The following is a 24265-nucleotide window of genomic DNA, read 5'->3' as shown; positions in this document are numbered from 1 at the left end:
TAGTCTGGATATTTCTTAAGTGCCCAGGGCAGTGTCCACTGGCCCTGCTGCCAGGCCCCACCTTGTTGTAGTTCTTGCCAGCTGACTCGCGTTCGATGGGCCGCAGGGCCTGCAGCTGGGCATCCAGGATGTCCAGCAGTTGCTCCATCAGCTTCACAGAGGAGGACACGTCACCCGCATAGATGGAGCCCCGGGTGTGGCGGGCCAGCTCGCTGGCAATGTTGGCTGCATTCTCCCCGCTCTTGATCTGTGTGAGGTGGGAGTGGGGGTCTCTGTCAGGGACCATCCTGCTTCCCACATGGTTGTTTTCACACGCCCAGCCTGCTCAGCCCCTCTCAGCCCTCTCTCAGCAGTCCTTCTCCCTGTCTTCCCTCTCCCTCCCCATCTAGCTCTGCTCCCTCTGTAGGCCCAGGAGTGGACCCACAGTCCTGCCTCCCAGACCTGCCGGCCCCTGCTCCTCTCCCCAGTTGTTCCACTGCCCCTGCTGGGCCCTGTGCCCAGGCACCAAGGGCCCGCTGTGTGAGCACATGTGCCTGTCTGTGAGGAGCAGCTGCTGCTGGTACCTTCTGGGCCACCTGGTTGACCCAGGGGGAGGTGCAGTTGCTGAGGTCAGGGCCCCGGGGGTTCCAGAGCCCCAGGGCTGGTAGACACTGGAAGGAGGCAATTCCTGTAGGGACAGACAGACAGGAACAGAGAAGGGAAGCACAGGGAAGGAGAGAAGGATGGGCCAAAGCAGGAAGAAAGGAGATGAAAGAAAGAGGGGGAGAGGAGAGAGGTGAGGGGAACATGGAAGACCAGACATGAAGTGGGCCGGACAGTCAAGAGAGGTGTCACTCTGAGGTGACATAAGCCACCCTTCACTTTCCCTAAACCCTCCCTCTTGGCTCCTTTTCTATCTTTGCCTACCACAGCTGGAACCTTCTAGCAAAGCCCACCTTGGAGGCCTCACCACTCCCCCCCACTCTTCTGACCCTCCCCTCAGATCCCTGGAGCATGTGGTCCCAGCCCCACTCTCTGTGGCACTTCAGCTTCTGTGTCCTGCCACCCAAATCACTTCCCATGGGCTCCCTGCAGGGTCCACCCAGCACTTTGCATAAGGCAGGTGCTTAGTATTACAGAAGGGCATAGGGAACAAAGCAGGGAAACCAACTCTGCTACTGTGCTCTTTTGGGCTCTGGGTTTACAGCTACAGACATCAGGTGTGACCCCTGCACAAAGGCCATGCTCAGGCAAGGGAGATGCACAGGTAAGTGCACCTAGGCTAAGCTGGGTGATGGGCATGTCCCCGTCCCCTCCCTGGCCAGACCAGCAGTGGCCATTCCCCAAGCCCCTGCTGCAGCAGAGGTAACCTCAACTCTGCACTCACCTCGAGTCCCCTTAGGGCAGGGCCTCTCCACCAGCATGCCCTGCTGGGTGGCTGGCCACTGGACCCGCCGCACCTCTCGAGGTTCACAGAAGAGTTCAGGGGACACATGCAGATTGGGGGCTGGGGGCCGCCGGGTGCTGGGGGCCGGGGCAGTGGCTGGAGGTAGGTCAGGTCCCAGCTGGTTGATGGCACCCACAGGGTGCGTGGTGAGAGGCGCCCGGCGGAGCGGGGTGGTGGCTGCGGGCGAGGCTGTGCTGGTCAGGGGCGTGGGCCGGGCTGTGGTGGTCGTGCTGAGGGGTGGGGAAGTGGCTGGGCCTGGAAGGAAGAGGGGATATGTGATAGGGTTACCCTTGTGCTAGAGGCTATTGAAGTGGAAAGCTATCCTGGTCCCCAAAAGGTCTGGGAACTTGCCCTTGGCCTCTGCCCAGAGGGCCCTCGTACCCCTGGGGCCATCTAAAGCATAAGAAAATGGCAACAATTCACTAGTTCGTACTCTTGAGGTCTGCGAGCACAATCACAGAGGACCAGCCAGCACGGAGGTGTTTGGAGGCTGTTGCACACGGCTACCTCCCACCCTCATTCTACACTCACTCTGGTCTGACTTGGCCACATCCCTTCCCTCTGGGAGGGCCTCAGTTCCTCCTTTTGGATTAGATCCAGCTCCCTGGAGCTATGGGGGCTGTTTAGAGTTGGTTTAGGGCAGCTGAGGGGGCCCCGACCCTGGTCAACATCAGCAGCTCAGCTTTTGTTCTGTTTTACTGATACTGGGCTTCCACTCAAGATTTTGGCTGAAGGGGTTCCAGGGCTCAAAATGCACAGGCCTCTGGGAGACAGAGTGCAGCTTGGCTAGGAGCCCAGAGTCCTTGGTTCAAATCCTCAAATAAGCAAGTTAGTCTCCTACCCACCCAGTTCTTGGGTTTCTTCATCTGTAAAATGGAGGCAGTAACAATCCCTGTTTCATACTCTGAGGATCAGAGAAGTTGCTCAGAACAGCCTCTGTCACATCGCCATGCCTGTGACCTCCACGGCTCCCCAGGACCCACCTCCAGATCCCTAAGAGCTCACAGAGTGCACCCCCCACCCTGGGACCAAGGTGGGATTGGGGAGCAAACTTAAGCTGTCCTCACCAGCACTAGGGTCGGGTGGCCCAAACTCCAGGCTATAGCGCACCACAAAATAGTTGTTCCAGACATAGAGCTGGTTGTCACGAGGGTTATAGTCGACAGAAGAGACAAATTGGTAGGGGTTGGGGAAAGCCAGGCTGACAGGCTCCTCACGGTTGGCGTTGGTATTGAAGGCGTAGTCCACGCGGTTGCCGGCCGCCTCGCTGTCGTCGTCCACGTACACGGAGCGAAGCACGTAGAGGACCCCGCACACCATGAAGGCGTTGGACGCTGAGCGCTTGTCGTAGCCGGTCTCCCACGTGCCTTCGAAGCGCAGCGTGTAAGGGTTGAGCTGGCTCACCACCAGCCGCCCGTTGTTGCCCTCAGTGGCATAGATGACCCACAGGCCGTTCTCATCCACCGCCAGGTCTATGTCGGTCTTGCCCCCCCAACGGTAGGGCGACGTATCATGATAATTGGCCGTGTTGATGACCGTCTCCCCGCTCTTGATGCGCGTGCGCAGATCATACTTGACGATGTTGCGCGTGCGTTCCTTGTTGTAGAAGACGGCGCCGTCGTAGACCACGAAACCTGTGCCGTCCACGCGGTTGGGCAGACGGTAGGTGGTGGTGTGGCGTGCTGCCACGTAGTCCTCCCACGAGGCGTACTCGGTCAGCGTGTCCGTGCGGTAGGGGATCCAGGGCATGACGTAGATGCGGTCACCTGCCTGCAGTGGGTCCTTGCACCACGCGCCAGACTGATGCTCTGACTCGTGTGTCGAGGTGGGCTCCAGCACCTTCTGCAGGGTCCCTGGGCACACGAAGACTGGGCCAGGCGGGTGGGCGGGGAGGACACAGGGGAGAGGAAGAGCAGGGGCGAGGGAGGGGGAGAGAGAGAGGCAAGTTGGTCACGCGGCCAGGGGGGAGCCAGGCTGTCCCCTCCTGCTGCTGCAGTCACGGTTGCTTGGTAGGGCTGGTGATGGGAAGGGGGTTTCCGGGCTGGGACCCCTGCCCCGCCCAGCTGCCCCTCTCCCTGGAGATGTCAACCCTGGAGGCCATTAAGAGCAGGGTTAGTGGGGGGAAGTGGTGCCCCTCTTTCCTTCCCTGGCTGCTAGAGACCCCACAGGCTGGGGATAAGGGGTTTGGCAAGAGCCATCCTACATCCGTGTGCCTTAAGTGGAGGTGGAAACGACTTCCTCGCTGCAGCCACTGGCGGTTTTGAGGCTCCAGAGACTCAGGGCTCTGCCCCTTTGCCAGCATTTACGCCCCCTATGGAAGAGCTAGGGTCAAGGGTCCCATCCTTCACCAACCACATCAGGACACAGATTTTTTTTTTTTTTTTAAACTCCATTCTTCCTCCTGCAAAAACTGCAAGGCAGAGTGACATTTCCATACCCACTGTGGGTGGGTGTGAGGAGTCCACTCCTATTCCAGGGTGGGAAGGCACCCAAGGTTCCTCAGGCAGCCTGTGGCACCCCCCACACCCAGTACCCATGAAATCAGTAGCTGAGGAAGGGTTTTCAGAAAAGTCCAGCCCCTCCTGTGGGTGCCCAGCCCTGCCCCCAGCCGGCAGGGTCTCTCATGGGGTTCATTCAGCAGCAGACACTGACACTGGTGCACAGGGGAGCGGGGGAGGACATGGGAAGGGAGGGGACTCCCGGGAGAGTTGGGGAAGGGGAAGGAGAGCTGTGTGGAGGGAAGAGAGACAAGGTGGGGTCGGGTGGGGGGGCTCGGCGAGGTCCTGGCTCCAAGGGAGGCACGCTGGAGAGCACCTGGGAAGAAAGGGTTAGTGCTGGCGAGGAGAGAGGGGGGTGAGCAGAGAATTCACTCCAAGGCCCAGGCCCGACTGAGGGTCCCTTGGGGGGGCAGTCCCAGGTCCAGCTCAGAGGGGGCAAGGGAGGGAACCAGGTGCTAGGATAAAGACCCAGCCCGCCCCCGACAGCTCCCCCCACCCCCCTGCCCCGACCCCGATTTACCTGCAACCATCCCCGGCTCGGGAGGAGGGACCAAGGCAGCGCTGATGTCAGAAAGGTGGGGGGCCCCGCCCCACCCCCCCATTCCCTGAAAAGGAGGAAAACCTCAACTGCATCTCGTTGGCCACCAATGGCCTGCCCACCCTTGCCCAGTCACGTCCCAGAGCCACCTATGCCTAGCCTCCCCTTACTGACCCGGTGGGGGTCTGGACTTTCAGTCAGTGTGGCCAGGCTCCCCTCCTCCTCCCATGGTGATGACGTCCCTCCATCCAGGATGGCTGGGGCCTCCCTCTCACCTCCCTCCTAGCAGAACCCACGGACAGGCCAGGGTGAGAGTTTGCAGTGAATTCTCTGCTCTTGCTTGGCCTGTCACCAAAGCAGCTGGCCCCGAGGGGACAGGGAGGGCTGGGACTTGGCATCAGCTTGGGGGATGGCCACAGTGGCTAGAGGGGCTTGGACAGAAACCAATCCTCATTCCCCCACTTCCAGCCTCCTTCTTCAGCAGGCTTAGGTGGGTGAGTGGGAATAGCCAGCCCTCCCTTCACAGCTTTAGGACAGTTTGACCCAAGGGTCTCCAGGCACAAGCAGCCAGGAGCATGTTTTAGAAGGGGGAGGGGAGTCTGGCGCACAGAGGGAGGCGGGAACCAGAAGGCTCCTGGCCTGAGCCCTGGGGCTCCACCATCTCCCTGTCCCCAGGGGCCTGAGGGGTTGGCTTGCACCTTCTGTCCAGCGCACCTAGCCACTGCTCTTCCCCCCTGTGCCTGAGTCTCCGCTCTTCCCAGTCTGGGCCCTCCCCCCACCAGCTTTGTGACGCCTGAGCAGATATGTTGGTGTGTGTGAGGGGGGCAATGGGAGGTCTCAGAGCCTGGCCTGGTTGGAAGGGCATGGAGGAGGAAAACGTGGTTAGAGGTTACCCAGGGGGAGGGGGAGAAGATGAGGAAGAGTCTGCCTGGGGCCTTTGCCAGCAAGGACCCCTCCCCAGCACCAAGCTCCCAAGACCTCCTCTGCCCTCCAGCCTCCTCCCACCCGCCCCTTGAAGAGAAAAGATCCCAGGCTGCCGTATCCAAACCACCACCGGGCCTGCAAGAAGAGTGTCTGGTGCTGGGTGGGAGAGAGACTCCAGGAGAGAGAGGGAGAGAGTGGAAGGGTGCAGTGAGGGGCAGGGCGCTGGGCTGGCTGCCCAGGCCTCTATGAGATGGGGGGGAGGGGACAAGGGGGGAGGGGAGCAGCTCGGAGGGACCCCATCCCACCTCCCTCAAAGGGGATGCTCCATAGACCACCGTAATTTCAAGGCAAAAGTTTTCCTGAAAGGTCATCTCTTCCAGCCCTGCCCCCTGCTGCCTGTCTCAGAGCTGTCAAATTCCCAAAACTTTCAGGGGAGGAAGGGACCATCCCCAGCATCGAAGGCCTCCAAGCCCTTCTGCTGCAGCCCTGCCCACCACGGAGTTCTCCCCTCCTCTGCTGAAGGTTTCACCTGCAAGAAATTACGGTGCTCGTTGAAGTCCCCTGACCCAGCCTAGACCTCCCCCGCCCCCCCTCTCCCTGGTCCTCTAACCACAACAGCCCAGAAGAAACCCTGACTGCAGCTTCGCAAGTATTTCAGAACCAGAGGAAAAAAAAAAAAAAAAAAAAAAACACTTCCCCCGCCCCTCGCTCCCCCCACCGTGAGGTCCGCCCCCACCCCCTCGCCCCAATTTGGCAGGCTGCCCTCCCAGGGCTGGGGACAGCTTATACCCCTCCCCAGGGCTGGGCTCTCCCGCTGGTGGAGGATGGGGGTTGGGGGTGGGGAAACTGGTGCTCCGTGCTCCAAAACAGCTCTGGGCCTTGGAAACGCCAAACCAGAAGGAACTTAAGCCACCAGGAGCCAGAGAGAAAGAGAGAGAGAGAGAGAGAGAGGAAGAGGAGGAATCTGCTCCCCAAAAGGAAAACAAAGTGTTCCCTCCACCCTGCTCCCCCTCCCCCAAACGAGACACATGTTACAAAAGTTGGGGCAGGAAGAAGAGAGAGAGACGGCTCACCCGGTGCCCTCTGCCCCCAGTTGGGAGCCAGGGGAGGGGGTCCCTCCCTCCCCACCCGCCCCGGATGCTTACACACTTCTCCTGAAGGAGGCAAAAGAAGTATGAGAGAAGGCCAGGTCCCCTCGAAAGGGCCGGGACTAGGAAGGAGGGACAGGGAGAGAGAGAAAGGAGAGAGAGGCAGAGAGAGAGACAGAAGGTCCTGCCCGAGCTCAGAGAGGAGCTTCCTCGGGTGTCTGGAGGGTGGAGTCGCCTGGCCACACCAGGGCTGGCCCCACTGGGGGGGACACCGGGGTGAGGGAAAGCGACTAGACCAAGTTGGGGGGGGGGGGAAAAGAAGGGGCTGGAGGGGAGGGCGGGTCACATAAGTATGGTACAGGTAAAACAAAGTCTGAGTTAGGGGTTAGCATTGGTAACAGTGCGTTTACCTTTCTGCTCCACTTCTACTTTAAGCATCGGAAGAGAGAGAGAAAACAAATTGAAAAAAAAATGTGCAAGAAAAAAAGAGAAAAAAAAAAAAGATTAAATTGCTTTCGTTTCTTTTCTGGCAACACGCCCCCTTTTCCTTTCTTTCCTCACTCCTGGTTCCCCAACCCGGAACGTAGCATCAGCCCCCACCCCCAAGTCCTTTCCTCTAGGGAGGGTGTTGGGAGACAGTCACAGGGAGGGGGAGACACACAGGAGGACAGAGACCAAGAGAGACACAGGGGGTGGGGGGTACAGGCAGGCAGGGGGCAGAGCCCTCAGATGAGAACCGGCACCCTCAGTGCAGCAGGCCCTGGTGTGTGGGGGAAGGCCCAGCTGGGAGATGGCTCTGCTTAGGGGGGCACCAAGGAGGGATGGGGGGTGGAGGAACCACTTGGATCCCCTCCAGCCCTGCCTGCTGCCCTCCTGCCAAAACTGGGGGCCCAGAGGAGGGGGTTCAGTGCCTCCTGGGGCCCGGCAGCTGTGCATCAGAGAACACACTGAACTCCTTCCCCTTCTGTGCTGGCCTTGAAAGAGTCCAGCTGAGTGTCCCCAAACCCTCAGAACCCCCCCCAAAAGCCAACACAGAGAGAGGGTGGCAGCAGTGGACACAGGGTGACGGAGAGGCAAACAGGCAGAGCCCCCTGGGCTTCAAAGGGCCCTGTGGGGGAGACAGAGGCAGAGGGGGAAGAGGCTGGGGTGGGGCAACATCACAGACAGGCAGGACAGCAGGTGGGGGCACAGACACGCTCCCACACTCCCCCGGGGCAAGCCTGGGGCTCAGTTTCTCTGCCCAGCTCTCCCCCCCCAACCCCCGGGGGCCCAGGAGCTGGGAGCTCCCCAGCCCACTGCTGGGGTGGGCGGGCGGCACCTGGGGGAGGAAGGGGGCACGGTTAGACTGTGCTCAGCTGCAAGGCAAATCCAGCGTTAGTCGGGCCTGTCCAGTGTGTGAGTGGGGGCCAGGGGGAGTCCCACACACCCACTGCTCCCTTCCCACGGTAGCCCCTGCACCCACCCCTAACCAGCACTGGGGTCACCCCAGCCTCTGAAGCCTAGAGCAAGATGCCTGCCCAGGCTGCTCCCCCTCCAGGTTCTGTATCCCTGGCCCCTTAGAGACCTCTGACCCGGGCCTCTATCTCCTGCCCCCTCTCAGGAGGAGGCAGTGTTTGGCTCCTCTCCCAGCGCCTCATCCAGGGCCTGGTACACAGGAGGTGCTCAGCGAAGTGTTTGGGGGATAAGTGAGTGCCTGGCTTCCCTATTCTGTGGCCTGGCTTCCATCACCCTTTTAATGCCAGCCCTCTTCTGGGACCAGGAGCTAGCTCAGCCCGTGTGTGACCGTGAGTGTGTGTGTGTGCGCGCGCGTGTGTGAGCCCCTCCTCCAGGGCTCAGGCTAGCTCTCTCCCATCAGACTGGGAGCTGCCCATCCCCTGGGCTACCTTGCCCTCCATCCCCTGGGCCCTCTTGGTCTGTGGGTCATGTCCCCCAGGCCAGACTTGGAGGTTTGGCTTCAGGAGGTCTCTAAGCCCTTCTCCCCCACACCCACTTTTTCCCTGCTTCTTCTTTTTTTCTTTCTTCTTAGGGCCACACCTACGGCATACGGAAGTTCACAGGCTAGGGGTCTAATCGGAGCTATAGCTACCCGTCTACGCCACAGCCATGGCACCTGGGGATCCAGGATACGTCTGTGACCTATACCACAGCTCACAGCAATGCTGGATCCTTAATCCGCTGAGCAAAGCCAGGGACTGAAGCCGCATCCTCATGGATACCAGCTGGGTTCTTGACCCGCTGAGCCACAACAAGAACTCCTTTTTCCTGCTTCTTTGCCTGCATGGTATCTACCTGCTTTGGACATCTCTTGGACCAGGGATTTTTTTTCCTGCCCTTTACCTTACCTGCCTCAGGAGAAGCTCGGTTTGTCATCTATTGTTTTATTTTATTTTATTTTTTTCATTTTTGGACACCCTGAGGCATATGGAGTTCCCAGGCCAAGGAATCAGATCTGAGCTGCAGTTGCGACCTAAAGCTGCAGCTGCAGTAATACTGCATCCTTAACCCGCTATGCTGGGCTGGGGATCGCACCCGAGTCCCAGTGCTCTGAAGACACCTCTGATCCCGTTGCACCACAGTGGGAGCTCCAATTGTTAGTTTCATTTTTGATTACCAATAGCAATCATAATAATTGGAAAAAATCATGATGAGCATTCACAACAAAAGCAACGACTACCAAGTGCCCAGCACTTACTATGTGCCAGGAACCATGCTAAGCACCTCCTGTGCAGCCTTTTGAGAACCCTGTCTATAGATGAGAAAATAGGATCAGTAAAGTGAAGCAACACGGCTGAGACCACATAGCTGACAAAAGTGGGCACTGTTTCCTTCACACCTATGGCTGAGGGCACACAAGGAGTTCTTACCTACATTCTCTATACTCCTGGCAGCATCTCAGGGAAGGCGTCTGATCCCCTCCCACCGTCACACAGGAAGATACAGGCTCAGCCGGATTGAAAGGGCACCCAAACCATTACTGAGCACATCGTGAACCAGGCTTGGGTCTGGGCGCTGAGGAGTGAAGGTGAGGCCTCTGTCCTGAGGGAGCTTATGTCTGGCACTCTGCCCTCAGGAGCAGGCTCTGTGGCCCACCCTGGCCAGGCTCTTTGCACACATGGTTGCTTGGACTCTTGCCTCCTTCTTCAGTGGCCCAGAGAAATTATGTCATTTGCTCAAGTTTCAGAGCCATAAAATCCAACAGCGGGGGGCCAAGCCTTGAACCCAGCCTGATTCCCCCACTGTGCCATGCTTCCCCACTCCTGCCCTGCTTTCCTGCGGCCCCCGCCATGGGGGTGGGCAGTGTCCCCAGTGCTGTGGGGAGGCTTCAAGGATCAGATGGGCGTCTCCCTCAGGCAGTGGCTGGAGACCTTGGTCGCTGAAAGGAAAGGGTGAGGAGTAAAGGAAAAAGGTTATGGAAGCACATAAGAGATCCTGTCTCCCCCAGCGCGTCTGTGGTCACCTGCGAGAAGAAATCAAAGGTTGGGAAGGAAGGCTGGGGTGGGAGGGGGGAGGAGGGAGAGTCACAGGGCCTCCTGCTCCCCCCTGTCCCTGCTTCCCCCAACCCCCCACCACACTCAGACACCCTGGTGGCCCTGCCTCCTCCCCCCTCTGCCCAGAAGCCCTACCTCCAGGTTGGCTACATGAAGCTGGGGGTGGAGAGGAGGGGAATGGATGATGGGGAAAAGGGAGGGAAGAGTGAGGGCCGGAAAGAAGGGCCATGTTAAGGGTGGGGCTGCTGAGGAGGAGAGACCTTGTCATTGGTTGCTCCCCTTGGCCAGGTGCAAGAATGGCAGGCCCCTGGCTCCCCAGATCACCTTCCTCAGGCTTCCTGGGTGCCACCCACCCCCAATCCAACATGGCGGCACTTCCTTTGCAGACAGGAAGTACCATTGTGGTAACGGGCAAACCAACCAGGAGTGGTGACTCTGTGGAAGATGCCCCTAGCCCTTCTCATCAGGCCTTAGAGGGTGGTCCGCCTCTCCAAGGGTATAGAGTCCAGCTTCCAGGACTAGGAAGGGGCAGGAGTGGGGGCATGTGTGGTGGACAAGAGAAAGGAAACGAGCTGAGAGGAAGTGGGGTGAGGGAGAGGGGAGAGCAGGTGTGTAAGGGTGTCGGGAAGGGAGGGGTTGTGAGAAGAGGAAGGAGGCAGAGGAATTAGAGAGCAGTGAGGTCGAGGTCCAGGGAGAGGAGAGGAGAGATCTAAGTGTGCCAGGTGGAGTACTTGGGTGTGGCCTCCAAGTGCGAAAAAAAGCCAAGGGAATGTGAAGAAGCAGGGTGAGCAGGCCAGGGTAATGGGAGGTGGAGGAGGATGCAGACAGAATCGGTGGGGGTGGGGGTGGGGCAATACCACTGTGTACAAGGGTGTCTGGGAGAAGAGAATGTATGAGGGAGAGAGCAGGCCCAGCTGGCCCGTGTGCCTGGCCCTGATGTGGCCGTCAGTGTGTGTGTTCAAGGTGTCTCCTCCTCACTTGCTTCTGGGAGGGGGAAGGGCCCGTGACCGCACGAGGAACAAGATGACTCACTGTAGGGGACACAGTCGTACTGCACCTCCAGGTACTTGTAGGTCCCAGGACAGGGGTCGGGAAAGGCATCGGAGCCGGCGACCACCACGCACTGGGTGCGGTTGTTACACCTGTGTAAGAGAGACGGATGCTGGAAAAAGACAGGCCTGGAACTGGGGAGGGGCCCCCAGGGTCAGGAGAGGAATGGACACCCCCAAATTGGGAAGGAACCGTGGTGACCACACCAGGGGCCTTGTGTGGGGGTGGTTTTCTGCTTCTTGCCTCCTCTCTCCCACTAGATAGGATTCTTCTATTTCAACCCTTGCACAGCATGAAGCTCAGGGCTGGGCCAGAGGGGTTGCTCCATAAACTGCTTTCCCAGCCACCCTTCATCACTTTCATCCTGCCTGAGTGGCACCAGTGCCATTGTGTCCTTGTTATTTTTCCAAATTAGACTGTAAAGCTCCTCCTTTGTTTACGGAAGAGAAAGATATGAAGCTATATATGTGAGGTGGTGTCTTTGCAAACATGCTCTTAATGACATGCTCACAGTATCGGCCTGTGTCTACTTCAGATCATGTCTTGATGTGTCCCACCTTTGGACAGCGCTGTTGGGCGGCTCTGTGGCCCAGGACAGGGGCAGAGTCTTCACCTCATGCTGAAGCCATCCTCGATCCCCCATGGGGAACACCCCAAGTCCCTGTCAACTTCTCAGGAGGCTGGCTACCATGTACAGGGAGGCCTACTTAACAACAACAAAAAGATATTTCTTCTCTACTGTCTGTTCCCACAATCAAGGTCTCTGTTTCCTAGAGCAGGCCAGGTCTCAGCCAGGCAGGACAGCGATCTGACTGTGGGTGTGTATGAAGTGGTTTGGGGGGCTTCTTGACAGGTACAGGGCAGAGGGGGCTCTTGTGTCTTCCTTTTAATCCTGCCCTTAACCAAGAGTGCTTAAAAAATGAGGATCTGTTTACACCCACCCACCTCAATTCTCCCCCCCCCTTTTTTTTTTTTGGTCACGGCTGCAGCATGAGGAAGTCCTGGGCCAGGGACTGAACCTGCACCTATGCTGCTGCAGTGACAAGGCCAGATCCTTAGCCTGGTGGAGAACTCCCCCAATCCCCTTCTTTAAAAATATAACACTTAGGGAGTTCCCATTGTGGCTCAGCAGTAACAAACCCAACTAGTATTCACGAGAATGCAGGTTTGATCCCTGGCCTTGCTCAGTGGGTTAAGGATCTGGCATTGCTGTGAGCTGTGGTGTAGGTCGCAGACGCAGCACTGATCCTGAGTTGTTGTGGCTGTAGTGTAGGCTGGCAGCTGCTGCTCTGATCAGACCCCTAGCCTGGGAACTTCCATATGCTACACATGTGGCCCTAAAAAGCAAAAAAAAAAAACCCAAAAAAACAAAAAACCGAAAAAAACCAAAAAACAAAAAACACCCAACCAATAAACAAACCCACTTAGGAGTTCCTGTAGTGGCTCAGTGGGTTAAGAACCCAACTACCATCCATGAGAATATGGATTCGATCCTCAGCCTTGCTCAGTGAATTAAGGATCTCCGATTGCCGCAAGCTGCAGTGTAGGTTGCAGATGCAGCTTGGATCCAGTGCTTCTGTGGCTGTGGCGTAGGCTTCAGTTGCAGCTCTGATTCGACCCCTAGCCTGGGAACTTCCATATGCCGCAGGTGCAGCCATAAGAGGGAAACAAAAAACCCCACTGACCTCAGAAGGTTTAACAGAGACTTAATTATCTATGGCTAAGGAACCACCTCCCTAGTTATTGTCCAAGGAACGGAAAGCAATTGCTTTTATCTACTGGAATACTGCAGGTGTATTCATGTACAACTACTTGTACACAAAAGTTCTTGGCCGCATCATTCACACCATCACCGAAAGGTAGAGACAACCCAAATGTCCATTGATGGACGAGAGGATAAACAAAACATAGTACATCCACACAAGGGATATCATTCAGCCAAAAAAGGGAAGGAATACAAGCCACGACGTGGCTGAGCCTTGAAAACATCATGCTCAGTGAAAGAAGCCAGCCACAAAGGCCACATGTTTCACGATTCTATTTATATGAAACGTCCAAAAGAGGCAAATCCAGAGACAGAAAGGAGATTAGTGGTTGCCAGGGACTGGGGGTGGGGGTGGGAGGGCGGGAGTAGGGAGTGACTGCTGCTAAGTGCGATGGAGTTTCCTTTTGAGGTGAGGAAAATGTTCTGGAATTAGATAGAGGCAGAGACAGTACAACATTGTGAATTGTTCACTTTCAAATGGTGAAATTTTTTTCCTTTTAGAGCTGCACCTGTGGCATATGGAGGTTCCCAGGCTAGGGGTTGAATCAGAGCTGCAGCTGCTGGTCTACATTACAGCCACAGCAATGCAGAATCTGAGCTGCACCTATGACCTACATTACAGCTTTTGGCAATCTCGGATCTTAACCCGCTAAGAGAGGCCAGGGATCAAACCCGCATCCTCATGGACACTACGTCAGGTTTTTAACCAGCTGAGCCACAACGGTAACTCATCAAATGGTGAATTTTATATTATGCGAATTTCAATATAAAGATGTAAACAAAAACAGAAACAAAAATACTGGAGTTCCCAATGTGGTCACATTCTAGAAAGGGGGAGATGGACATTTAAAAATAATCGTGGCCGTTCCTGTTGTGGTGCAGCAGAAACAAATCTGACTAGTATCCATGTAAACACAGGTTCGATCCCTGGCCTTCATCAGTGTGCTAAGGATCCGGCACTGCCATGAGGTGTGGTGTAGGTCGAAGACGTGGCTTGGATCTGGTGTTGCTATGGCTGTGGTATAGGCCAGTGGCTACAGCTCTGATTTGATCCCTAGCCCAGGAACCTCCAAATGCCTCGGGTGCTGCCCTAAAAAGACAAAAAAAAAAAAAAAAAAAAAAAGCTGGCCTTCCAGCTGGAGACTGCATTTCCCAGCTTCCCCTACAGCTGAGTTCTGTCCTGAGAGGTGGGAGTGGCTGTAACATGGCCTTTAAAGGGCTGGAGTGGGGGTGCGGTGCTGAGACAGAGGGAAGTGGTTGCAAAGGGTCTTTTCAACTCTGATCTTGTTTTAGGTCACTGTATTTATTCTGGGGTGTTTTGGTCAGAGTAGCAGAGCTATAGAGTCTCCAGGTTTTGAAGATCCCGCTGTGATGCATGGGATTGGTGGTTTCTTAGGAGCGCTGGCATGCAGGTTCAATCCCTGGCCCAGCACAGTGGGTTAAGGATCTGGTGTTGCCACAACCACAGTTGCAGCTTGGGTCGCAACCACAGCTTGGATCTGATCCCTGGCCCAGGAACTCCATATGCCGTGGGTCAGTCAGGAAAAAAAAAAAGTCTCAAAATAATCTCCAGGTTTTGGAGTTCCCTGGTTGTGCAGTGGGTTAAGGATCAGGTGTTGTCACTGCTATGGCTTGGATTGCTGCTATGGCACAGGTTCGTTCCCTGGCACGGGAACTTCCACATGCTGTGGTACAGCCAAAAAAACCCCAATGTTTCCAGGTTTCCAGGTTTTCAGATGGCAGAGCAGTGGCCTCATCATATTCCCTCAGTCCCAGTGACTGCACTGCTCAGTGTCCCCCCTGCAGAACTGAGAACCCATAAGCAATGGAACTGGCTAGTCTCACTGTGCACTAAGCTAGGTGCTTGGGGAGATTGCACAGAGAATACCACAGACCCTGAAGCCAATGTGAACAGAGCAGGCAGGGAGACTCTGAAGAGGCAGGAGGTAGGAGAAAAGGGCGACTGTCCATGCAGGCGTGGACAGGAAATGGGGAAGATGGTTTGAGGGGAAGAGAGAGAGAAACAGTGGGAGGGAGGGGATGAGGTGGGTCCGGCTGGTCCACCTGACCATGTCCATCCCGTGCCCCAAACTCAGGAGGCTTTCAGGGATCCCAGCCAGTGACATATTCTGGAACCCCCAAGTTGCTGTAGGGCTGCACGAGGCCGCCTTCCTTTACCAGCTTTACACTTAGGGACCTGGAGTGAACCCTGCACTCTATCAGGCATTTGGCAATAACTTAGTGACCAACTGCAGTGTATCTGGCTGTGGACGCTGCAATGACAGACAAAACTCCCTTTCCCGTGGGGCTCACAGCCCAGTGAGGGAAGACATTTTACAAAATCATAAAATAGGAACGATAAAGAGGCACAGTGTCCAATAGGACTGTAGCTGGAAGTCGGGACTAGGAGAGAGAGAGTTTGGGGAAGGGGCTGGGACACGGGGGCTGGGATTTTAGAGGGTGGTCAGAGGTGCTAAGAGGCCAGTTAAGTTTGAAAAAAATCCCTGAGTAAAAGGAGGGAGAAGCCATGTGGGTTTCGGGGAACAGCATTCCAGGCAGGTGGAACAGCTAGTGCAAAGGCCCAGAGGGAGCCCTTAAAGGAAGATGCCTGGTGTGTGTAAGGAGTAGGCCAGGTAACTCAACCCAGTGAATGGGGGGCATGGAGGAGGTGAGGGCCGGGGAGAGGTCAGGGCAGTGTGTGCAGGGCTGGTGGGCCTCCAAGAAGACTTAGGCTTTTGCTTTGAGGCTGGGAACCAAGGAGGGCTCTGAGCTGAGGAGGGACAGGACTGGATGCAGGTGCTCACAAGCGCCCTCTGGTTGCTGTGCGGGGAACAGACCAGAATAGGAAGATACAGGAGCAGCCCTGGGGGTTTGGAGGTGGAAGCAGTGGTCAAATCTGGGTATAATTTAAAGGAAGAGCTGGCCAGCTCTAGGTAGTCTGGCTATAAGTGTGAGAGTGGCTTCTGCAGCTCTGCACACGCAGCACCTCTCCCTAGCCTACCCACCCCCACAGATGCAGAGAAACAGTCCTCACACTCACCCGCTTGCTCATATTCTCACACTCATTCTGACATTCACAAGCACGTACACTTTGGTCACCTGTGTTCAGGGGTCACCTCCTCAGGGAAGCCTGATCAGACCTCTGGCCTGTCCTTTAGCTCTCATGACACCTCACCCTGTCCTGCCATGGCTTTTACTCGGCAAGCCCCTGCTGACTGCTGCCACCCCTTCTCCACAGGCCCCTCACCTCTGCGACATGATCTTGAAGGCGTCCGGCAGGTAGCACTGCACGTTCTCCATCTGGAATGGGTCGGCGTCGCAGATCTTGTCGTCTGTGCGCCCGTAGTTGGCGTTCTCCACCATGATGACGTCACTGCCTGGGCACCGCAGCTCGATTGGGTAGCCTTCACAGGCCAGCTCCCGGCGCATCAGCCCGAACGGGAGCCCGGCCCGGCTCAGGCCTGTGGGGATGGGCGGAGGGAGTCATACCCTGCCCAAGAAGCGCCATCTCCAGCTTGACAGTGCGATGTGGGCTGTGTCATCCTTGTTTATTCGTCTGTGAAATGGCTTCTCAATGTGCCCACCTGGGTGGTAAGACCATTAACCTGGCCCAAAGAGAATCTGGCCTCTGCCTCAGCTCCTGGGAGGTGTCCCCTAAGCCCTTGAAGTGTGATGCTTGAGAAGAGTGTCTTTATTTGCCTGGGGGCCTTGAGCCATGCCAGGCAGTCCGTGCTATTACGGGTTGAATGGTGTCTGCCCCCCTCCCCAAATTCACATGCTGACATCAAGTCTTAACTCCTGGAACCTCAGAATGTGACTGAGTTTGGAGACAGGGTCTTTAGAGAAGTAGTCAAGTTAAACTGAGGTTTTTCGACTTTTTCTTTTTTCCCTCAGGGCCACACCTGTGTAGCATATGGAAGTTCCCAGGCTAGGGGTCAAATCTGAGCTGTAGCTGCCAGCCTACGCCACAGCCACAGCAACACCAGATTAAAACGGCATCTGCGACCTACACCACAGCTTACGGCAACACCGGATCCTTAACACACTGTGTGAGGCCAGGAATCAAACCTGCATCCTCATGGATGCTAGTTGGGTTTGTAACATGCTGAGCCACAACAGGAACTCCTAAACTGAATTTAAGGTGGGCTCTAATCCAATATGAATGGTGTCCTTATAAAAATAGGAAATTTGGGGAGTTCCCTGGTAGCCTGGCAGTTAAGGATCCAGCCTTGTCACTGCTGTGTCACAGGTTTGATTCCTAGCCTGGGAACTTATGCATGCAGTGGATGCAGCCAGAAAAACAGGTGCACGCAGAGGGAGGACGATGTGGAGAAACAGGGAGAAGATGGCCATCAAGAAACCAAGGAGAGGAGTTCCTGTCATGGCTCAGTGGTTAGCAAACCTGACTAGCATCCATGAGGATGCGGGTTCAATCCCTGGCCTTGCTCAGTGGGTTAAGGATCTGGTGTTGCCGTGAGCTGTGGTGTAGGTCACAGACATAGCTCAGATCCCCCATTGCTGTGGCTGTGGCGTAGGCCAGCAGCTGTAGCTCTGAATGCATCCCTAGCCTAGGAACCTCCAAATGCCGCAGGTGCAGCCCTAACAGACAGACAGACAGAAACCAAGGAGAGGGAGCTGAACAGATCCTTCCCTTGGAGCCCTCAGAAGGAGCCTATACTGCTGACACCTTAATCTTGGACTTCTGGCCTCTAGAATTGGGAGGGACTATGTTTCTGCTGCTTATGCCCCCTCGTCTGTGGGACTTTGTTACAGCATGCCTGGCAAACTAGTGCACTAACAATGTGGCTTCAGGAAGGTGCTTTGGGTCACGTGTAAAGAGCTGACCCCTGGAGGGGCTAGAGATTGAGGTCAGCCTCTGGGTGGTCAGCCCTGTCTGCATGACTGAGCCCCGGTAAAGACTCTGGACACCCAGGCTCAGGAAGCCTTCCTGGGTGGGCAGTGCAATGTTATGTCACTCATCGTTGCCAGGGGAGTTCATGCCATCCACTGCATTGGGAGGGGACCACCGGAAGCCCCCTGCATGGCACTTTCCTGGCTGCCGTCCCTGGCACCTCTTCTCTTGGCAGATTTTAATCTGTATCTATTGACTGTAATACACTGTAACTGCAAGTATCACGGCGTGTTCATCTGGGAATTCTGTGACTCCTTCAAGAGGGATCTGAGGGTGTCCAGGGGAAGTCCTGGAACTTGCGATGGGTGTCAGAAGTGAGGGGGGCCTGGGGTCCTTCCCTAACTTCACACTGCCCCATGCAAGGAGCAGAGAGGGTGCAGGAAGGCAGAGGCTTGCATTCCGGAAGAATCCAAAGATCCTGGCCTTGCCAATTCCCAGCTGACAGGCCAGGTGGGTCTTTTGGGCCAGGGCTTCTCAGGGTGTGGCAGCATCAGCATCATGTTCGGAATGCAGATTCTGGGCCCCTGACCCAGGCCTGCTGAATCAGAATCCTAGGGGGTGAAACCAAGAGCCTTCGGATCGAAGCACCTGTCAGTGATTCTGACCCACACTCTAGTTTAGACAGCCACTGCCGGAGCCTCACCAGGCCTCAGTTTCCGGCTCTGTAAAATGGGCCACCACAGCCTGGGGCAGTACTGGGAGGATTCTGTGCTACCAAATGTTCTCATAGGAGGTGCTGTGCGTGGTGCCGTGTGCAGTGAGGGCGCCACAGGGAGTGGCCTCTTTGCTTTCACCTGGGAAACCTCCCTGGGTCGTTGTGACAATGAAGGAACTTGCCACAGGCATGCCAGCTCTCAGAGGGGCTGCACTGTCACACGTCAGCATCCATACTGTGCTGGACTGAAAGCTAGCACTCAGGACCCAGATGGCCAGGGTTTAAATCCCAGCTCAGCCACTCCCTGACTGGTGGCCTCATCCAGTCACTGACTACCTCTGTGGCCCTATTTTCTTCCCTAAGGAGGAGACAACTCCTACCTCACTGGCCCGTGCTGAGGGATGCAGTGCACGTGCCCGGTGCACAGTGAGATTACAGGCCGCTAATGACCGTTATCACTAAGATGATTAAAGCAGCCCGTCTCTGTCGGACAGAGTGGACTCACTACAGTCCACGCCTGCCCAGGGAGGCCACCTTCTTGGACACTGTCCTAGGCAGGTCTTGTGGGATGCCAGAGGGAAGTGCGGGTGCAGAGCATGGCCCCGAGGCTCCAAGTGGGGGACAGTTGTAGATCAAGAGAAGACACCGGTGCACAATGGCAGAAAAGCCAAACAGGCTCCTCTTCTGAGATCTGGTCCCTCTAATGCTGACTAGGGGCCCAAAGGGATTGGCAGCCAGGCCCTCGGGGTTTTTTGGGGTGAGCTGAATCCCACTCGGGGGAAAGTTTTACATGTGTTCCTCTTGTACCATCTGCTTCCACAGCTAATTTTAGCTCTCCCTGGGCCGGGGAAGGAGGCCGGGGGTGGAGGGCTGGCTCCGATGGGTCTGGGGGTGGAAGCGGCCCCTCCTGGCCCAGCTGGGGCTGTGGGGCAGGACCTGGCTACGGAGAGAACTCAGGTGCTGGAGGAGTGGAGGGCTCCAGCTGGCCAGAGCAGTGCCAAGGCCCTGTGGCAGGGCTGATCAACAACGCCCCCTCCACCTTTGTGGCTCTCCAGAGGGTGGGGCTATATGAGGGGGCCACTGGGCAGCGGTGTGCCCCGCCAGTGCCCTGCAGACAGGGCATGCCTTTTCTCTCTGGCTCTCTTCTCGCCTGCCTTTGCCCCCGTCTGGGCCCACTGTGGGGACGATAATTGAGTAATCGGTGAGGGTAGGCGGGCAGGCCCGGGGCACTAATTGTGGCATGTGCATGGGATCCCGGGGCCGGCATAGGGCCGAGCCGGGTAATTAGTTGTTTTTAAATAAACGTCAGCGGGCATGCTTTAATTAAGCCTTCTTCCCAGCGAGAGCCTTGGCGATGTAATCACACCCAGAGACACACATGCATGAGACAGAAGAGCATCGCCTCCCCAGGAAGGCCTGTCCTGGCTCCAGGAGGCACCAACCCGAATCCCAGGCTCTGGGACCGCCCCCCACCCCCCCACCGTGGGATGAAGCCAGGTCCTCTGGGTCGGGGGTGGGGGGCAGTGAGGGGCTGATCTGGGAACCCTTTGGTGGTGCGGGGGCAGGGGGTGTAATCACTAAGTCTTCTTTGGGGCTGGTTCCGCCATGGTCTGGGGCTGGCTGGGGGCTGTGGTCCTTTAACAGGTGATCGGGAGGTATTTCAATGATTTCAATGTGTTATGCACCCTCCCAGCAAGGTTTTGGAGGCGGGCCCCTCCCCGGCCCCAGTAGCACCTACCTTGGGTGGCCGAGGTGACCAGGACGGCAGTGATGCAGAGACTCCAGAGCACGACAGCCAGGCGGGCCATGGCGGCAGCGGGCGGCCGGGGGCGTGTTCAGGGCTCTCAGTGGCCTGTGCAGGGGACCTCGCCCCGCATCACCAGGTGGGCACCACGGCCTGGCCCACCAGCCTAGGGAGGACAAGAAGAGTGAGATGGGGGCAGGGGCCGGCCGCCACAGGGCCTAGGAGGAGGGGCGTTTGGGCCCGTTCCCTTTCCTCCTGCTGGTGGCCGAGGGCTTCCATCCTGCAGTCCTCAGAGGGGCTGGTGGATGTAAGTTCCTCGAGCCAGCTATATCTGACAGATGCTGCACCCTCATGCCGGAGGCTGACCCCCCTCCAAGGCCTCTGGTGCACCCTGCACCCCCACCCCCACCCCGACAGATGGACCTGCTCATCTGGCACCTTGGACTTCCTGGAAGCACCTCCCCGGGGTCTGAGCCCCGCCTGGGTAGTTGGGACAACTCTTCAGTGTGTCACAGCTGTGAAGGGCCCACCTGCACCTAGGCAGCTTCTCATCCTGGAGAAGAACCCTCTGGAAGCCACTTTCCCCATCCGAAATCAGGAGCCTGCCCTTTGTCTCCTCCCACCCCAGCTTCCTCACCCAGCACCGTGTCTGGGGTGGGGGACCCAGGCGTCTTGGCCCCATCCTGAAGCCACCGGGTCTTGGGCCAGGATCCAGGGCCCAACCCCCAGCCCCCTGCTTCCTGTCTCTCCGGCTCTGGTGGCTAATTACGATCCAGCTGGCTGGCGCCACAGATTGGGAACCAGGGACAACTGAGTCCCCTCTTTCCTCTCAGGGGGACCCTCGGGGTAAGCTGGAGACAGGCAGGCGGGGTGAGGGGCGGGTGCAGGCCCTGGAGGGCAGGGAAGCAGGCGGGTGGCGGGGGCCGTCATGTGGCCTCCCCTGCCATCCTCCCCTCTGTCTGCCTGTCCCCAGGCACAGCAGCTCCGAGGGCACAGAGCCTGGTTCTGACCCACTTCTCCCTCACGGCCTCTCCTCTTCTCGCCGCCACCCTGGAGAGTCTCAAGGTTGCCAAGCCCAGATCTCTGCTCCTGGCCCTTGGCTTTATCTGCACCCCGTTCTCCAAGTGTGGCCTCAGCCCAGAAGCGCCACCCTGGCCTGGAACTTGCTAGAAACACACACTCTGAGGAGGGCCAGTACCCCATGTTTTAACCAGCCCTTCACTGTGCGAACGCCCCCACTCTGTCCTTTCCCAATGTCTCCCCAGCCTGTCCCACAGTCTCAACACTGCTGACCAGGCAGTTCTTTCCAAACGTCTTATTTCCAATTTGAAATCTCTCAAAAGAATCCCAACTACTGTTTTTTTCCCCCAAAAAGAAAGTCTATCTGCCAGCCAGTTAGCTCCCTGAACCTGCTCCTGCCCCTGCTGTCCCTCAGCCATACCAGACCCTGCCCTGCCCCAGGGCCTTTGCACTTGTCCCTTCCTCTGTCTGTATCTGATGCCCGCTGGTTATCCACTTGGCCTCTCCCTCTGCTCCCTCACCTCCTTTAGGCCCTGGTTCAAATGCAACCATTTAGCTCTTGGATGGACCCGCCTGGGGCATAGGCAGGGATCATTGCCTTGTTTTGCTCCTGGCCCTTTTCCCAGAACAGGCCTGACACACAGTGGTGAATGTTTGTTGAAAGAATCTCAGCACCCAAACCTAGGAAGCCTCCTCGATTTCTCACCCCTCTCCTTCCCTCCCCTTCAGAAGCTCCATCGGCAAGGCCCATGGGCTCTGCCTCCAAAATTTCTTGCCGACCCGCCCACGTTTGGCCCCCAGCACCTACCACCAGGTCGAAGTCACCCTCCTGCTCTACCTAGATGCTTCTCTCGGCCTCCTCCACCTCCCTGCCTCCATGCCTGCCCTCTACTCAGTGCTAAGGGATCATTTAATGATGTAAATCGGAGTATTAACCCCCCTCACGGCTCTCTGGGGTCCCTGGTGCTGAACTTTTGCCTGGGCTGTTCCTCTGCCTGGAACACTCTCCTAGAGTCTCCACATGCCTGCTGTAGCTTCTCACCATTCAGGGCTCAACCTCAAGGTGACCCCAGCACAGCTACCTACCCTGACCATCCCAACCACCCCAGCTACCCTCACCTCCCACCCTTGCATGGATACCAGTTGGGTCCTTAACCCACTGAGCCACAATGGGAACTTCCCTCGCTCGCCATCCTTTAGCTTCTGGTTAATCCACAGCACCTGAAATTACCTTCTTCTATATGTAGGTCTGTTGTCACCCTGTCCCACTAGACTGGGAGCTCCTTGAAGGCAAGAGACTCAGCACAGCTTCTCAAGAAATATTCAGGTGGAGTTCCTGTTGTGGCTTAGCGGTAATGAACCCGACTAGTATCCATGAGGACGCAGGTCTGATCCCTGGCCTTGTACAATGGGTCAGGGATCCAGCATTACTGTGAGCTGAGGTGTAGGTCGCAGATGTGGCTTGGATCTTGCGTTGCTGTGGCTGCAGCTCTGATTTGATCCCTAGCCTGGGAATTTCCATATGCCTCAGGTGCAGCCCTAGAAAGCAAAAAAAAAAAAAAAAAAAGGAAAGATATATGGGTGGCTCACTCATGGGCAAGACAGCCCTCAGGGCCCATCGCCTCTCACATGAACCCGGAAGGTGATAGGGCAGCCCTGCAGCCTATCTCCCCTCACTGCCCCTCAGCAGCTCTCAGTGCCCTCCCTACCACCCAGCGCTTAGGAAGCTCCCCACTTCCTCAGTCCACAACTGTCTTGTCCCATGACCCTGCCCGGATGGTTTTGGTTCATTTCCTAGCATTCTGAAATTTTACATGAGTGGGGGTGCATTCTTCACTGCCTCATCCCCCCCAACCTCATCTTCCAGCCGTGGTCAGATGGGGGTGGTGTGTGGGGAGGAACTGACCCCAGGCTGATGGACACTCCCCTCCCTGACTCTTCCCTAGAGAGTTAAACTCGTTAGCATCCGCTCCCTGGCTCTCCTTTAGGGACTTAAACTGGTTAGTGTCTGGTTAATGCTGGAGCGGCTGCCAGATGCTGGGCTATGGGGGCAGTGGGCCAACCTGGGTCTGGAGCCTGACTCTGGCATTTCAGTCTCCCTGACCCTGCATGCCATCCCCCACAACTCCCTCCAGAGAATCTGCAGGGTTCTGGTAAGGATGATAGTCTACACACACAGTAGGCCAGCGCGGGGTGGGGGGGCATCAGAGGCCGCTGTCCCAGCACAACAGAAGTTAAGGCCCAGGGAGCATCCATTTGAGGAAGGAGGCTCCCCTTCCTCTCCCCAGGCCTCCCCATCCACCCTCTACCCCGCCATGGCTTTATTTTTTATTTTTTTAATTTTTTGTCTTTTTGGGGCTGTTCCCGTGGCACATAGAAGTTCCCAGGCTAGGGGTCTAATCGGAACTGCAGCCGCCAACTACACCACAGCCACAGCCACAGCAACAGGGATCCAAGCTGCATTCGGCACTTAGGCCCAGCTCACAGCAACACTGGATTCTCAACCCACTGAGCGAGGCCAGGGATCGAACCCACATCCTCATGGATACTAGTTGGGCTCTTAACCCACTGAGCCACAATGGGAACTCCCCACCTCAAGGCTTTAGACACTGTCTAGACCGTGACGACTGCCACACCTGCGTCCCAGCCCTGCTTCTCTCCTTATGTCTACACCTCCATCCTTGAGCCTGACTGGACCTGACAGCGCGCCCCGCCCCCCCCCATTTCAGTCCATGGTTCCACCATCCTCCCCACATCCTTGGGCCAAAAACTCAGGAGTCATAATCCTGGGTTCTTTCTCTTACTACCACATCTGGTTCAGGGGTAAGTCCTGGGTCTGTATCTCCAGAATACCCGAGTGTCTGTCCATCTGTCCTTGGCAGCCGTCCTGCACACCTGGATATCTCTGTCCCTGCCAGGCGGCCCTGACTTCCTCCCAGCTGCCTCCCAGCCTCTCTCTTTTTTTTTTTTTTTGTCTTTTTCCTATTTCTTTGGGCCGCTCCCGCGGCATATGGAGGTTCCCAGGCTAGGGGTCGAATTGGAGCTGTAGCCACCGGCCTACGCCAGAGCCACAGCAATGCGGGATCCGAGCCGCGTCTGCAACCTACACCACAGCTCACGGCAACGCTGGATCGTTAACCCACTGAGCAAGGGCAGG

The 24265-nt window shown here is 56.8% G+C and overlaps 1 protein-coding gene across 7 annotated transcripts in view; it reads right to left on the bottom strand.

Annotated features, from left to right (window-relative positions):
• The window catches only part of ADGRL1 (adhesion G protein-coupled receptor L1), a 49351-nt gene that overhangs the window by 11110 nt on the left and 13976 nt on the right, over positions 1–24265 (bottom strand). For 2 of the 7 annotated variants that reach the window (XM_021083697.1, XM_021083699.1), the window contains exons 2-9: positions 20083–20254; positions 16025–16238; positions 10995–11104; positions 6885–6899; positions 2494–3294; positions 1367–1681; positions 564–667; positions 62–247 (exon numbers count right to left, since the gene is read on the bottom strand). In XM_021083697.1, coding sequence (XP_020939356.1) covers positions 62–247; positions 564–667; positions 1367–1681; positions 2494–3294; positions 6885–6899; positions 10995–11104; positions 16025–16238; positions 20083–20152 — 1815 coding nt within the window. In that variant the 5' untranslated portion in view covers positions 20153–20254. The other 5 variants (XM_021083698.1, XM_021083700.1, XM_021083701.1 and 2 more) reach the window with 4 other exon arrangements.

Source organism: Sus scrofa, chromosome 2, assembly GCF_000003025.6.
Source record: "Sus scrofa isolate TJ Tabasco breed Duroc chromosome 2, Sscrofa11.1, whole genome shotgun sequence".
NCBI lineage: Eukaryota > Metazoa > Chordata > Mammalia > Artiodactyla > Suidae > Sus > Sus scrofa.
Note: the sequence above shows the minus strand (reverse complement) of the source record. Positions and strands in the feature narration are given on the sequence as shown.